Source organism: Aspergillus nidulans, chromosome II (genome assembly GCF_000011425.1).
Source record: "Aspergillus nidulans FGSC A4 chromosome II".
Lineage (NCBI taxonomy): Eukaryota > Fungi > Ascomycota > Eurotiomycetes > Eurotiales > Aspergillaceae > Aspergillus > Aspergillus nidulans.
Window position 1 is genome coordinate 1646636 of NC_066258.1, and position 15498 is coordinate 1662133.

At 48.6% G+C, this 15498-nt stretch overlaps 6 protein-coding genes across 6 annotated transcripts, besides 1 other annotated feature; 4 read left to right on the forward strand and 2 right to left on the reverse strand.

Annotated features, from left to right (window-relative positions):
* Positions 1-15498: part of a sequence feature (contig 1.68 76..250663(-1)) that runs on past both edges of the window.
* On the forward strand, positions 2694-3917 carry ANIA_10518 (putative pathogenesis associated protein Cap20). Its single transcript, XM_050611285.1, has 3 exons — positions 2694-2826; positions 2891-3044; positions 3114-3917. Exons 2-3 carry the CDS (start codon positions 2970-2972, stop codon positions 3600-3602), a joined length of 564 nt encoding a protein of 187 aa, XP_050467328.1. The 5' UTR covers positions 2694-2826; positions 2891-2969; the 3' UTR covers positions 3603-3917.
* On the forward strand, positions 4082-5247 carry ANIA_10523 (MAGE domain-containing protein; the record flags this gene model as incomplete). Its single annotated transcript, XM_050611286.1, has 3 exons — positions 4082-4141; positions 4190-4562; positions 4628-5247. The coding sequence occupies exons 1-3, from the start codon at positions 4115-4117 to the stop codon at positions 5245-5247; spliced, it is 1020 nt and encodes a 339-aa protein (XP_050467329.1). The 5' UTR covers positions 4082-4114.
* ANIA_04220 (ankyrin repeat-containing protein ANK1) lies at positions 5658-6631 on the reverse strand (the record flags this gene model as incomplete). Its single annotated transcript, XM_656732.1, has 4 exons — positions 5658-5983; positions 6058-6361; positions 6424-6440; positions 6541-6631. The coding sequence occupies 4 exons, from the start codon at positions 6629-6631 to the stop codon at positions 5658-5660; spliced, it is 738 nt and encodes a 245-aa protein (XP_661824.1).
* Positions 6962-7705, forward strand: ANIA_04219 (DNA-directed RNA polymerase III core subunit RPC11; the record flags this gene model as incomplete). The annotated part of the gene is made up of 4 exons (XM_656731.1): positions 6962-6974; positions 7034-7243; positions 7314-7408; positions 7697-7705. 4 exons carry the CDS (start codon positions 6962-6964, stop codon positions 7703-7705), a joined length of 327 nt encoding a protein of 108 aa, XP_661823.1.
* Positions 8517-10303, forward strand: ANIA_04218 (translation elongation factor EF-1 alpha). The gene is made up of 4 exons (XM_656730.2): positions 8517-8636; positions 8698-8791; positions 8821-9019; positions 9071-10303. The coding sequence occupies exons 1-4, from the start codon at positions 8632-8634 to the stop codon at positions 10177-10179; spliced, it is 1407 nt and encodes a 468-aa protein (XP_661822.2). The 5' UTR covers positions 8517-8631; the 3' UTR covers positions 10180-10303.
* ANIA_04217 (putative L-serine dehydratase) lies at positions 14090-15274 on the reverse strand (the record flags this gene model as incomplete). Its single annotated transcript, XM_656729.2, has 3 exons — positions 14090-15041; positions 15093-15146; positions 15198-15274. 3 exons carry the CDS (start codon positions 15272-15274, stop codon positions 14090-14092), a joined length of 1083 nt encoding a protein of 360 aa, XP_661821.2.

Consider the following 15498-nt stretch of genomic DNA (forward strand, 5'->3'; position numbering starts at 1 on the left):
AAGAGGTCGCATATCTACTTGCTCTTGATGTCAATGAAGATGTCTAAAGCAGTTCATCCTAGAAGAGAAGAAAGGCTTCTGAGATAGATGAGAAGGCAGCCTTAATTGCTAATTGTAGAAAGAACAACGCTGAGTTCCGAACCTGCCTCTAATCTAGTACGTGCGTATTCCTTGCCTGCACTATATACAAGAAGCCCCGTAGCTTCAACCGGCCAAGCTTAGATATATTATGAACGGAGCCTCCAGTTCGTGATACGAGACGCCCCCTAACTGTGTCAAATCCACAGAAGGTAGCTCGCAAAACATATACATAACTTCATCACAAGCCTCATCTCGTTCGGAGAAGTCGGAGCAATCACCGGTCGGACCGTCACATCTCCAGTAGCAGATGGTCCTAGAGGCAATGTTCCGGCGCGACTATTTCCCCGTTAGAACATCCATGGTACCAGTAACTGTTTAAGCTCCCAGACTCCGAGGCGGGGTCTCATGTGTCCATCTCTGAGCCGTGCAGGTATCTGTGATCGGGATGACGGCTCTGCCTGCGTACGACATTCAGTCCTGTCTCCGTCTCGTTTGTCCGTCTCAAAGTAGCCTTAATTGCTCGATGCGGTGCTGAAGACTTGATAACGTGCCCAGTGAACACTCAGTCAGCAAAGTCCAGTCTGCGACAGCAGGCAAGTTCCAATATTTTCTCCCCCCCCAAAAATATCAGGAGAGTTTTCGGGACAGCCTTGCTGGTGGCTCGAAATCTGGCACAGAACTGAGCTTTCGACTTATGTAAACAAACCCATGATAGCAGATATGACAATCTGTCAGTGTGGATGGGTAAACAAAATAGGCGCTTGTATGTTCACACGGATGAGCTGATCATGCTTGAGACCAGTGATGACCAGAAAAGCGTGGAAACTAAAGGTGCTCATAACAAGCCTCCCTAGTAGAGTGATTAGCCATATGTCGAAATACACAAGTCTGAGGGAAAGCCAGTGGTGTCAAAATGACGGAGCTTTAAGAGTGCAGAGAGGCTAATTATTGGAATGGTCAAATACTTCATCACCGACTCGTATCATTCGCTTGCTGCGGAGTGGTTTTGGTGGCTGTATTCTACTCGTAGCGGGCTCGCGGGAAGAAATGAAAGCCCTAAGTTAGAACCAAGGACCACGTAACTTCCTATTTTTAGGGAATATCACAAGTAAACATGTCGAATGCTTACCCCTGTATATGCTCGGGCCTCGTACTTTCCAGTTGGCGGTCTATTCTCGCTCGCAGATCACCTTCCCGCGCATTTCCAAGTCTGTGAAGTCATGATAACGGACCTAGATCCGACATTACGGGAAGAATTAGTAAATATTCCAGCTATATGCATACTTTCACATGTGATAATTTACGCTTGGAAATATGCAGTCATTATTGGTTTTCTGGTGGTCCAGCTATGGACGTGCGTGATCTGTACCGTTGCCTCCCGAGCAACATATGCATAGGCGAGTTGTATATTAATGGTCAGATCAGGATGACAGAAGTACGACGCGAGTCATGAACAAGTACGGAATACTTTCTCGGGTCAATGGCAGCGGTATTCCGATCGTCGGGTTGGGTACGACGATATAGTCGTGGCAGCTTCTACCGTTGGCTATGAGTAACGCTTTGTCCAATAAAGGGATTGTATTGTAGTTGATGAGAAAAGTCTAGAAGCGTGCAGGAGTGGCGTTGTCAATGCAGACTGGGACGGAAAAGGCCCAGGCGCACCTGTACGCGCTTAATCAAGATTCAAAAATCACAACCCAACGGGTCCTGAGCCTAGATTGCCTCGCGAGCTGTCGGAGCGTTGCTTGTCGCAGTCTTGGCCGCCGAGTGCAATGATAAGCGAGAATAGCATTAGTCCCAAAAAAGCAGGCGCTGAGCAAGGTGTCCGAAGTGAAACACTCGGGGGACAATTTGTGCATATCTACTCCTTCCTTCAAAATGCCATATCAGGCATTCCGACGGACCCGGTCATGGTTTCATTGTGCTGGGAGATGGTATGTGAGGATGCGACCAAGATTCGGGAGGCCTGGGCAGGCAGCCAGACCCGCAATCACATGCCGGCGTAGAAACTGTGGTGCTCTAGACTCGAATGAGCTAGTTTTAGTCGCGAACTGGAAGCTATCAACGGAGCTGATAATCGACTGCCCAGCAAAAGCCAGCAAGCCGATTCCAAACTCAATCCTAGCACCACAAGGTTCCGATGGATCGAACTCCAGCCTGTCATATCACGATCACGTCTTCGTTGATGTCTTCTTTGCCACGCCCATAACCTTGCTATCCTGAATTTGTGGACAGGGGCATACATATGACGGCAAAGCCAGTGCTCAGTCCTCTTCCGAGGTCGCCATCGTTAATTCCCTCCAACAATGCCGCGATGTTTGCCCCCTGGTCAGATTCGATGCACGGCAGCCGCGCGGAGGATAAATGAGACGAAATGACGACGGGAAGACCCCTGTCTGTTTAGCCTCAATAGGGTGATGATAATGACAGAGGTGGTGGTTGTGGTGGTTGTGGTGGTTGTGGTGGAGGGGTAGCATAAACGTGCTTGCAGGCTGCAAAAGAACTGGCGACCCGCAATCACATGCTGGCTGCCAGCAGCACCAACACCAGCTCTGCGCATACGATAATAAGATGCGCACCCTGATCTCGTAAGATATCAATCACTGTTGTCAATGGCAGCAGCTATTAGCTATTTATCACCCGAAAACCCTCTTTTTTGACTTTATTCGATCTGTCCTCACCTGTGGTTCATCTCTTGCCTACCTTCTACCGGATCCGTCCTCCCACCACCAGACTCACTCTTAGGTAGCTTCTTTCCTTCCCCCTCCCATTACCTGAGGTTCTGTCTCTACTCACCAGTTCCGTTCAGGGAGCGCCATTTCTCGACCCCTCCTCAAACGCCTCTACAATCCTTATATCGCACGGCTGCTGGCTTTGCTGAGAAACTTATGCCTCATTTTGAAAACGGCGCAATGGGTGAAAATGCGGTCAACGGCGAGCGGGCTCAGTCCCAATTCTTGGAGGTAATTTTCGTCGGCAACCAAGTCCTATTGACATGCTGTGCAACATACACTTACACGCTGGCTGCGTAGCACTTGACCTCCTACCCGGTTGTCTCAGACTCAATCTCCTTCTACAAAGGCAACAAATACGGCGCCAAGTCATTGGAGTTTGCTGACCAAGGCTACGGCTTTGCCAAACCCTACCTCTCATACCTGTCGAAGCCATACGGATACGTTGCGCCATACGTCACTCGTGCAGATTCTCTTGGTGATAAGGGCTTGCAGAAGGTCGACGCAACCTTCCCTATCATCAAGGAAGACACTAAGACGCTCAAAAACACAATCTACGATACCGCTTACTTTCCACTACGACTATTTGGGGATGCTAAGAGCCATGTCTTCAGTACCTATGGCGACGAATATAAGAAGTGCGGCGGTGATGGAGTCGTTGCGAGCGGCAAGGCTATTATCACCACCAGCCTCGTCCTCTCTCAGGAATCGCTGGCATTTATCAGCTCCTTGCTGCAGAAAAAGAAGGCCCAGGTCAAGGACTTAGTAAACGAGCAGGCGCAGGAGTAAAACATATACCATTCGTCTTGTTTGTGTTTGCTAATAATTGGGTCGGGAGTTGTGTTTTAGACTTTAGTGTCTAGCGTTCATCATTCTCTGTTATTTTTTATCGGGCTTGACGCATTCATTGTCTTATCCCGTTTTCTTTTGTTGCAGGGTGCGGTTGGATATGCATTACAGCTCACTCCATTCTTATACCTTCTCTGTCCGCACTCGGTTTGAGAGTCAGTGTATGTCACCTTTCTTCGGTGCTTATTAAGTAGCAACTCCCTAGTTCGAGTGAAGATTCTCCTCTCGCAATCGAAAAGCTACACTCCTTCTTTTTGAAAAAAAAAATGTCAAAAGCTTGACCCTAAACTATAGCCTATAGGGCTGACATGTGATAATCGTAAGTGCATGTGATTTCTTGATTGGGATAAATTGACCCACTCTTATCGTCGCGTCAAACGCGTCCACACCCCACGCCAGATATATGTCTCATAGCTTTATGAAAACACTGTACTGATAACTACGCGGTCAGAATGCCTCTCATTCGCAAGCGGCCAGCGGTGCGTTATCCCTATTCACTACTTCGGCATGACTGATTGTGCGACCAGGTTGCTGAACCACAATCCAGCGACGGAGAGTCCGCTTCCTCAGAATCGACTACTCAGTTAAGGAACCACCAGCAGCGCCGCATCCGCGCGTCCCCAGTCGAGAGCGAAGATGGCAGCGGTGACGACTCGCCTTCTCATGCCCCCAGCAGCACAGACGTAATGGTAAAGAAACTAGTGCGGCTGGCACTTTCAAGCGAATACTCACGCCAGCCGATTCGAAGAGTCGATATCAGCAATAAAGTACTTGGGGAACAGGGATCGAGGCAATTCAAGACTGTCTTTGAGGGAGCGCAAAAGGCTTTAGCAGAAACGTTCGGAATGCAGTTAGCTGAGTTGCCGCAAAAGGAGAAGGTTACTATTCAACAGCGGAGGGGTGAGCATATCCGTTTCCAGAACTTGCTGGGCATGCTACTATAGAATACTGACACGCTGCAATAGCCGCCCAGAAAGTTGAAAGGCCATTGTCTAGTAATAAGTCTTGGATCCTTACGAGTATACTGCCATCAAAGTATCGGAAACAGGATATTCTATGCCCAACACGCGGACCAGCAGAGAGCTCTTACACGGGACTGTATACGTTTATAATTGCCGTAATACTACTAAACGGAGGCACACTCCAAGAGCAGAAACTTGATCGGTACCTCTCCCGTATGAACGCCGAACAATTCACACCTGTCGAACGCACAGATCATTTACTCCAACGGCTCTGCAAAGAAGGCTACTTAGTCAAGAACCGGGAGATGGACGGTGGAGATGAAATCATTGAGTATATGGTTGGGCCGCGGGGAAAGGTTGAAGTCGGTGCGAGAGGCGTAGCTGGGCTCGTGAGGGAAGTCTACGGTCGACAGGCTATGATTGAAGATGACGATATCACTCCCGCCGAGAGGGAGAGGTTAGAGGAATTCGAGTTTCGGTTGGCAAATAGTCTTGGGTTTAGGAAGCCAAATAGCCGGGCAGTGGATGGTGAGCAGAACGGGGATGATGAGAGTGTCGGTGAGGACAGACCGACCCAACCGCGGCGGCGGAGAGCCGCTTCTGAGGAAGATAGTGATGCGTGATATGTCCCGCGTTATGAATGCCTGTCTCGTAGCTTCTTGATACCTCTCTAAAACCTTGTGCATTCGCCTTATCCAAATAATATGGCTACTCGAGGAAAGTAAAGCACGCTATAGTCAAGTATCATTTCCTAGGGGGAGGTTGGACAGGGGATTACGTGGAGTTCGATATATATAAAGGATATATGGGGGTCTTATTACCCGAGAAGAGCAGGATGATTATACAAAGTTCCGCAAGCTCCTAGGATATATATCACCGCCTGTGCAGTCTAATCAACGAAAACCACCAGTTCATCAAAGCAACACCGCGAGAAAGATTATAAAAGCAGCAGCACCAATCGTAAGTCATACGTTTATGCATATCTATATCACAGAAACGCAAAAAAAAGTTACAATGTAGTTTCCACGATCCACTAGTCGCTATCGCTAGCACTTCCCTCATCCCCATCAGCGAGGTCCTCATTTCTCAAACCCTCCGCAAGAACGTACTCCGCCTGCTGCAGCGTCGTCTTGATATCCTGGTTGTTATAGACCAAATCCGCCGGCTTCTGTCCATGCTTATTCCTTACTCGTGGGTCACACCCAGCCTCGCACATCATCTTGATCATCTCTGCACCTAACTCGGCGTCTTTCTCCATTGCGTACCGCACTGCAACGTGCAGGGGAGTGTCGCTGTCTAGACGGGTGAGGGGATCGCATTCGAAGAATTGGATGTCGAAAAGCGCGTCCATCGTGTCATCTTAAGATAGCGAGGATTCTGTTAATATCACCTATCCATTCAGAAAGAACGACAAGAGAAGCGAAGAGACATACAGCTTCCGTATTGGGCACAGATATGAAGAGCGTGGTTGCCCATTGCGTCTGTGACGTTGTTGAAAATTTCGGCAACCTCTTCATTTGATCTCCCTTCGAATGAATCAAGAACTTGTTCTATCAGATGAGGCTGGTCTCGCCGGCAGGCTTCGACGATGAGTTCACGGGGGGAGGCACCCTGAGTAAAGATTAGGTTGTTATGCGATTCGAGGATTGGCGGTGTACCTCGTCTGACATGTTGTTCAGATTCCACAAACTTAGAAGATGAGAACCAGTCAGTAGAGTTTCGGGTGATCCTTATTAACTGAAGAAGTGTAAGTTATGAGTTGACTGGAAGATAGCCGCCGAGGTTCTGGCATGACTTACAATTGTTTGGAGGTCAGCTAAGGCAAATCAAACACAGAATGACAACAAAGTAGGCAGCTGAAGGAGAGTTTTAGCTCAGGAAGAGATTAAAGCAGTCGTACGAAATGTCATACGTACAAAAAACCTTTGGTTGAAGCTGTATCAGCCTGTACAGGAGTTCTAGAGTAGGCCTCCTTATTGTTTGGTTGCCCCGCTGGCATGCCGCCATTCTGCACTCCCGCCGCGGAACAGTCTTTCGGAGCATCAATTATCCGCCCCGCCTGCCCCCCGAGTCCAATCGACAAACATGAATTCATCGGCAGATCTAAAATAAGAATGATGCCTTAAGGCCCGCAGCATCATCCGGCGGAACACACCTAACAAGGCGGTGTACACAAATTTCTCCCCGCCAACTGATAAGGCTTCATATCGCATTGCGGCAGTGGGATAGTGCTAGCTATCTTTATTAACAACCCCGTGAAGGCGCTCCTGGCGAATATCTAGAGGTTAACTATTAGCTTCTGTGGTTCATGCAGTCGTTGAATTCCGCGGATCAACAATGCCTTTGACATGTACGCAACCGATGTTCAACCCGTCAGCTAATCAGCCTTTTAGTAACGATGATTTCTAGTTTGCCCCAACTGCAGCAACGCGCTGACTATTTCGCGCGCTGACCCTTCGCCCAAGTATCCTCTTGGGATCAACCGTTTTGAATGCCGTACATGCCCGTATCAGTATGCTCTTGAGCAGGCCTGGTTCGAAAAGACACCCATGAAGCAAAAGGAAGTCGAGGCTGTATTCGGAGGCAAGGCCGAATTCGAGAACGCAGATAGCATGGCCAGTATGTTGGGGCATCTTTATCCATGCCTTGTTACATTAATGATTGCTGACTTGACGTTCTACTTATGCAGCACAATGCCCTGCGGAAGGCTGCAATGGCGACCGTGCGTACTTCTTTCAACTACAGATTCGAAGTGCAGACGAACCGATGACTACATTCCTGAAGGTAGGTGCCTGCTTCGACGGATACCTTGCATATTGCGCGTGTACTGACGGGGCTGGTAGTGTACTACATGTGGTGCTCGGTGGAGAGAAAACTAATATGCCCGTTGCACCAATCGCCGTTTAGGTGTTCATTAGGTTGTATTTTGGCTATTTATTGCGATATTTAAGCGAGGCGAACATGGGATAAAACGTTTGCTGTTAGTGTTTGTGTATATGCTAGCGACTTAGAGTGCACGCTCAAAAGATACCCCTAACTTCTGATTTGATAGCATTTGTATATGGCATATAGTACGCCTGAAGCATAAAAAAAAAAACAGAATTATTATAGTTTATTAATACGAGACAGCAGAATCACCGCCCAAGTTAAGCCTTTGTGCTGATCATGCTCTCGAACGGGCCAAGTTCGGGAAAAGCAAAGGAGCGTTTAGTGAGGGGCAATTTGACTCACCTCCCAGGCAACAGATGAGGGGGGCAAAAAGAAAGAAATTTTCGTGAGTCAATATGGATTCCGAGCATCATTTTCTTGCGGTCTATCTTGCTACGTATGTTGATCTTGACGCTGTGGATCAAGCAACGCCACTCGCTCGCTCCATCGCAGGCTGGTCGCAGACAAATTAAAAGGCGGCAAACTCGTACAGCCGCGGGGTTGTCCGCTGCAAAGTACAGAGTGATAAAAGCCGCCATGCGACCATCAACGCGTTGATGCCCAGCTTTTTCGATCCGAGAATCCACCGTAGAGGCGATAGCAAGTAAAGAAAAGCTAAACAAAAAAAAATTTCTGCCCCTAAGCCATGAAAACGAGATGGGGTGGAGCAGAACCAAGGAAAGAGTCGCGCTGGGCTGCCGTTCCGGAAGGTGTTGTAAAGGCTCGACGCCCAAGGTGGGAGTCTAGGAGAAGAATTTGCATCGGGAGTGGGGCGGGTTACCCCTCCATATCCAATGACAGATATCTACCAGCCAAGGGTTTGAGCCCGCCCGCTTAGTCGTCGTCCTCGCTTGCCCCTCCATAAAAGGATTTCCCCTCCCCCTCCCACAAAATTTTCTTTCCCTTCCTCTCCTTGTCCGCTTCAGTACGTATATCTTCCCTTCCCTCGCTTCTCTCCTCCATCCTTCTTTCATCCATCTCCTGCTAACTTCTCTGCTCAGCACCTCTACGCATTACTAGCCGTAGTATCTGAGCACTTCTCCCTTTTATATTCCACAAAACATAACACAACCTTCACCATGGGGTACGTTGCTGCAATCTCTCATCGCCTGCTGGACACATTAACTGACTTTCTTGATCAATAGTAAGGAAGACAAGACTCACATCAACATCGTCGTTATCGGCCACGTCGATTCCGGCAAGTCCACCACTACTGGTAAGACTTCCTCGCATCCGACCGTCCTTGACCAAACACTCACAAACAACAGGGTCACTTGATCTACAAGTGCGGTGGTATTGACCAGCGTACCATTGAGAAGTTCGAGAAGGAAGCCGCCGAACTCGGTAAGGGTTCCTTCAAGTACGCTTGGGTTCTTGACAAGCTCAAGTCCGAGCGTGAGCGTGGTATCACCATCGATATCGCTCTCTGGAAGTTCCAGACCCCCAAGTATGAGGTTACCGTCATTGGTATGTATATATGATCCTGTACAACGTAACTCCATCTAACAATTCAACTAGACGCCCCCGGTCACCGTGACTTCATCAAGAACATGATCACTGGTACCTCCCAGGCTGACTGCGCTATCCTTATCATCGCTTCCGGTACTGGTGAATTCGAGGCTGGTATCTCCAAGGATGGCCAGACCCGTGAGCACGCTCTGCTCGCTTTCACCCTCGGTGTCCGTCAGCTCATTGTTGCCCTCAACAAGATGGACACCTGCCAGTGGTCTGAGGCCCGTTACAACGAAATCGTCAAGGAGACTTCCGGTTTCATCAAGAAGGTCGGCTACAACCCCAAGGCCGTTGCCTTCGTTCCCATCTCCGGTTTCCACGGTGACAACATGCTCGAACCCTCCGCCAACTGCCCCTGGTACAAGGGTTGGGAGAAGGAGACCAAGGCCGGCAAGGTCACTGGTAAGACCCTCCTTGAGGCCATCGACGCTATTGAGCCTCCTGTTCGTCCCTCCAACAAGCCCCTCCGTCTTCCCCTCCAGGATGTCTACAAGATCTCTGGTATCGGAACTGTCCCTGTCGGCCGTGTCGAGACTGGTGTTATCACCCCCGGTATGGTCGTCACCTTCGCTCCCGCCAACGTCACCACTGAAGTCAAGTCCGTTGAGATGCACCACCAGCAGCTCAAGGAGGGTGTTCCCGGTGACAACGTTGGTTTCAACGTGAAGAACGTTTCCGTCAAGGAAATCCGCCGTGGTAACGTCGCTGGTGACTCCAAGAACGACCCCCCTGCCGGTGCCGCCTCTTTCACCGCCCAGGTCATCGTCCTTAACCACCCTGGTCAGGTTGGCGCTGGTTACGCCCCCGTCCTCGACTGCCACACTGCCCACATTGCCTGCAAGTTCGCTGAGCTCCAGGAGAAGATCGACCGCCGTACCGGAAAGTCTGTCGAGTCCAGCCCCAAGTTCATCAAGTCTGGTGATGCTGCTATCGTCAAGATGATTCCTTCCAAGCCCATGTGTGTCGAGTCTTTCACCGACTACCCTCCCCTTGGTCGTTTCGCCGTCCGTGACATGCGCCAGACCGTTGCTGTCGGTGTCGTCAAGAGCGTCGAGAAGTCCACCGCTGGTGCTGGTAAGGTCACCAAGGCCGCCCAGAAGGCTGGTAAGAAATAAGCGGACATTCGATTTATGCCGTTATGACTTCCTTAAAAAAGCCTTTACGAATGAAAGAAATGGAATTAGACTTGTTATGTAGTTGATTCTACAATGGATTATGATTCCTGAACTTCAAATCCGCTGTTCATTATTAATCTCAGCTCTTCCCGTAAAGCCAATGTTGAAACTATTCGTAAATGTACCTCGTTTTGCGTGTACCTTGCTTATCACGTGATATTACATGACCTGGACAGAGTTCTGCGCGAAAGTCATAACGTAAATCCCGGGCGGTAGGTGCGTCCCGGGCGGAAGGTAGTTTTCTCGTCCACCCCAACGCGTTTATCAACCTCAACTTTCAACAACCATCATGCCACCAAAAGCGCGTAAAACAAAGCGAGATTTGATTGAGCAAGAGGGCAGGATCCAATGCGCGATTCAAGACATTAAAAATGGAAAATTTCAAAAAATTGCGCCCGCAGCGCGTGCATACAAAATTCATCCCAATACACTTCGAGGGAGACTTCATGGCCGCCAATCTCAAGCAGAACTCCGCAACCACCAGCATAGGCTATCCCTACATCAAGAAGAGGTCTTGATAGGATGGATAGTATCACTTGACATTCATGGAGCAGCTCCCAGGCCCTCGCGCGTATGTGAGATGGCACAACTTATCCTGGATGAATCCTCAACCTCATCTCGACCAATCAGAAAGAACTGGGTAACAGAGTTTACAAAAAGGCGCCCTGAAATCAAAACCAGGTTTTCTCGGAAGATCAATTGTCAGAGAGCACTTTGTAAAGATCCCAAGATAATTCGCCCATTTTTCAATGAGATACAGAGGATTAAAGTTGAGTATGGGATATCAGATGATGATATCTACAACTTTGATGAAACTGGCTTTGCTATGGGCCTAATTGCAACAACAAAAGTGGTATCTCGAGCAGAAATGCCAGGCAAACCATGGCTTATACAGCCGGGGGATTGCGAGTAGGTTACCACCATTGAATGCATCAATTCAACTGGATGGTCAGTTCCATCAACCATTATCTTTAAGGGAAAGCGCTATAGAGAGGGATGGTTTGAGGAACTCTCTATTCCACATGCCTGGAGGATTGAGGTTAGTGATAATAGATAGACTACAGATATAATTGGGCTTCGCTGGCTTCAAAAATGCTTTATTCCAGCGATACAGAGGCGGCGAAGGGGGGAGTATATACTCCTTATTCTGGACGGCCATGGAAGCCACTTGACCCCGGCCTTTGACACTACATGCAAGGATAATAACATTATCCCCGTCTGCATGCCTCCTCATTCATCTCACCTCCTGCAACCCCTGGATGTGGGCTGTTTTGGCCCCTTGAAGAGGGCATACAGATCCCTGATTGAGCAGAAGGCACGCCTAGGATACAACCATGTTGACAAGCTTGATTTTTTGAAGGCTTATTCAGAAGCCTATAAGAAAGTCTTTACAATAGAGAACATTCAAAGCGGATTCAGGGCAACTGGGTTACATCCTTTCTCACCTGCTGCAGTACTGGATAAGCTGCAGTTAAGACCATTGACTCCTACACCCCCCCCCCAAGCAGAGGTACTGCTTCAATCCCCTCCTCTCAACTCTGTACGCCTCATACAGTCCGTCAGGTGTATCGAAAAGCTTCATCAGTCAAAAAGCTTCTAAAAGAGGGCTCTAGGAGTCCTTCAAGCCCCTCAAAACAGGCGCTGGATGAATTTGTAAAGGGCTGTGAGGTGGCTATTTACAATGCTGGGTTGCTGGCACAGGAAAACAAGGATCTCCGTTTATTTGTGGCAGATAACATGGCAAAAAAGAGTCGTTCTAGGCGTCTAATGACTCCTACAGATGGACTCTCATTTAAAGAAGCCAGGGACCTTATTTCGTTGAGAAATAATGAATTACAAGCTGGTGGGGGGGGTTCAAGCTCCAGTACCCTTCCAACTTCGGAGAGACTTAGGCGCGCCCCCCCAAGGTGTACAAATTGCGGAGTACAAGGCCATAAAAGAACAAGCTGTAAGGTTCCGAATCATCCTTAGTTTATTTAGTTTGGATAAGAATTGATTGAGTTATTGAAATCGAAAGTTTGTATAGCAGTGGGGTGGATGAGAAAACTACCTTCCGCCCGGGACGCACCTACCGCCCGGGATTTACGTTAACGGCGTACGGATTAGAAGGGCGGAATTACTTTCCTCGCACTAAAATGCCAATTGCTACACTCGCCCTGCAGGTAAGGCTGGAACCAAATCTCTCAATTACTATCTATGGATGATTAATCTTTTACATATTCTGACATTATTATTATTCATGGTGCGTAGTTGTTATTTGTGTTCTCTCGCGCCTTGAAGTTTCTCCTGGCTTTCATAGCCTCGCGTGCTGCCAGCCTCAGGACCATGATCTCAATCTGCACCAGATGACTCGGTACTCATGGGTTGAAATACCGTTAACTGGTTCAATATTCCCTTCCATATGACAAGGGCCGAAGAATGAGCTGTTAGCTTGAGTCCTCTATGCCGAGTGGGTTAGAGAGACTGCGACCAGGGTCGAGGACCGCTCGGCAAAGCCTTGTTGCTATGATAAGTTAAATTCGCGACTTGTCTCCTTGCTTCGTGAATGGCACATCTGGAAGATTGTTGCTTGTGTGTAGGCCCTAGCTCTGTTACCCAAGGAGATAGCTAAGTCAATCAGCCATCAGATGAAACAACTATACGCTGCTTGGTAGTGCAAGACTGTAGTCGTCACTGTTGAAGAGGCAAATCTCTGAAACTTTGAATGAATCAGACAATGGTCGGCATTTAAGAACCAAGATAAGCTTGAGCTGCTTTGTGCCTAGGTAGGAAGGGCATCGCCGCTCAGCATATTAGTGATTGCAACTTTCGAGTCCGTAAGATACCGCTTCGGAGTGATCCCATTATCAAAGCAAGGAGTACCAGAAAGGTGATAGTTATCTCTACTGACCGTGACCAGTGGAGATCTTTGGAATTCTCAGACGGGGCTGTTCAAGCCTTAGTCGTACTTGCCCACTCTGGCCTGGCGCAAAATATCGCCTAGACATGGCGTAAATAGCAGACGAATGGCTCTTGGCTACAACCCATCTGAAAGCAGAAGATGATTCGTAAGCTATTATGGCTACTTTGCTGGAAGAAAGAGCAATCTAGGGTCCAGGCTCGTATAGATCAAAGTTCATCCTCCGGAAATATTTTACGCCTATCGAGATATACAAAAACATGAAAAAGCTCTTGGTATTAAAGGAGCCCCGGCTTCAGTAATGAAGAAATTGATGCTATCGGCCATGCCCCATTGCTGAACAGAAGGGGACAATCACCGGTCATTGCAGAGCTTCAATCGGTTTCACACAGTCGAAGTCTGAATTTGTCTACTTCTCCAAGTAAAGCTGGAGTGCATTGTGCTCTTCTTGTTTATGCTGGCAGCTTTACCTGAAATTTGTTTAGTTATCATACAAAGTCACATCCCTTTAGGATCATCTGGAAAGCACAACCTTTGGCAAGCTAGAGGCATCAATCAGCCATTTTGAAGACGAATATAAATGTCAATGAGTTCATACAGACACCTAAGTATATGCGAGGTGAAAAGACGAATACAATCTCGAAGGCCTAAGTACTCTGATATATTTCACCACGCGCATAGAGCCGTAGAACATACAGCTGGAGCATATGGATGGATACACTGTTAGATGAAAGTGGGCTACTTTTACTCCCCTTAGAGACCTAACGCCCGAATAGCAGGGGCTGAGTCTTCATTGCGTTTCTAGCAGCAGGTACTTAGAAATAAGACGGGGACCTGACTACCAAGAATGGCGTCAAATGCGTGAACTACGGATCCGACCGCAGGCGACGCAAAAGCCGCGCTATACGATATCGAAGCAGTAATTCTATATCCTTCTATAATAGCTACTAACTATGCGCTATCCCAACCATCATGAAGCCTTTTCCTATACTCCACCACCATCTCCGCAGTGACATTGCTTCCTCCACAAATAACAATAACTATCCGGCTGTCCGGCGTCAGATCAGGCATGTAATCCCTCAGCTTCACCGAGCCACCAACCTCTACACTGATACCACAAGCCAATTCAACTTGCAACCGGTGTTCATCCGCGAGCCGAATCACGCCTTGGGCAGCTTCCGCATCAGAGCCGACAACGCTGACGACATCTACTCTGGCGGGCGGGCACTGCGCGTTCTTCAGAGTCTGCGGCGCCACTTGAAGTGCTCCTAGCGATGTAGCGAGGGACGTAATAGCCGGGAGCGGCTGCAATGTACCTTTTCGAAGGGACAAAGCGAGGGAATCAGTTCCTTCAGTTTCGACGGCTAAAACGCGGACCTTGCCCCCAGGAGCATCGCCATTTTTAGTTGCCAGATGTCGACCCAGCCCCTCAACCACACCATTAAAGAGGCCACCTCCACCAACGCTACAAATCACAGCATCTGCGGGAAAAGAACCTTTCGAAACATCCCTAGGCGGCATTTGCTGTGCGATCTCATCAATCATAGTCCCGACACCCTTCCAGATCTGCGGATGATCAAACGGTGGAACGTAGATATTCCTCTTTGTCGCGGCATCGCCTCCTTGGTCCTGATTCTCAATAAATGTCTCCCGAAGATACGTATCGGCCTCAAACCAACTGTCCCCATGTTGGATCACATCAGTGGCACCGGCCTCCCGCAGCTTTGTGATCATCATAGGTTTCGTCGAGTACGGCACGACAACTGTACAACGGCAGCCGAGATCACGCGCCGCGATAACGGCAGCCAGACCGGCGTTTCCGCCAGAGGAGCTAAAGAAGTGGAGTTCTTTGCCTCTGTTGGCTGGGTCTTGAAGGGCATTGCAGATGAGGTTTCCAATTCCTCTGGATTATGGGTTAGTATAAACTCGGCGGTGGACAGGCTCTTTAACCTACCTAGATTTGAAAGAGCCAGAAGGCTGAAGGAGGTCTAGTTTGAGGAATACTCTGCTGTTTATGCTATTAGTAAGAATGCAGAGTGCTAGGAGAGTTGGTGCTTACCATCCAGCCGTCTTTGATAAGGAAGCAGATTCAATCAGGGGTGTTTCGATCCAGGGTATTCTCTTCACGAACGCCATTCTGATTAGTTGCTCTATGCTTAAGGAAGATTCTTCTGCGACAGTGTCTTTTGCGGTTTATAAGGTGTCATATATGTTTAGGTAGCAGTAGTTGGAATGGTATCATGTTTGGAGTGGAGCGCGCCCTGCGACAACTTGAGCTACTCTGTAAAGCTGCGATGGTGCCCTCCAGCTGCCAAATGATAGGGCGGACAACCCAAACTGCCCCTATTATTATATTTTTA

What these genes read in the sequence shown, in the direction of transcription:
- ANIA_04218 (XM_656730.2), top strand. An exon ending in AGACTTCCTCGCATCCGACC is followed by an intron (nt 8,792 to 8,820) that starts GTCCTTGACCAA and finishes CACAAACAACAG; the next exon opens with GGTCACTTGATCTACAAGTG. An exon ending in GTATGAGGTTACCGTCATTG is followed by an intron (nt 9,020 to 9,070) that starts GTATGTATATAT and finishes CAATTCAACTAG; the next exon opens with ACGCCCCCGGTCACCGTGAC.
- ANIA_10518 (XM_050611285.1), top strand. Translation starts at nt 2,970, where the DNA reads ATGCCTCATTTTGAAAACGGCGCAATGGGTGAAAATGCGGTCAACGGC. An exon ending in CTCAGTCCCAATTCTTGGAG is followed by an intron (nt 3,045 to 3,113) that starts GTAATTTTCGTC and finishes CTGGCTGCGTAG; the next exon opens with CACTTGACCTCCTACCCGGT.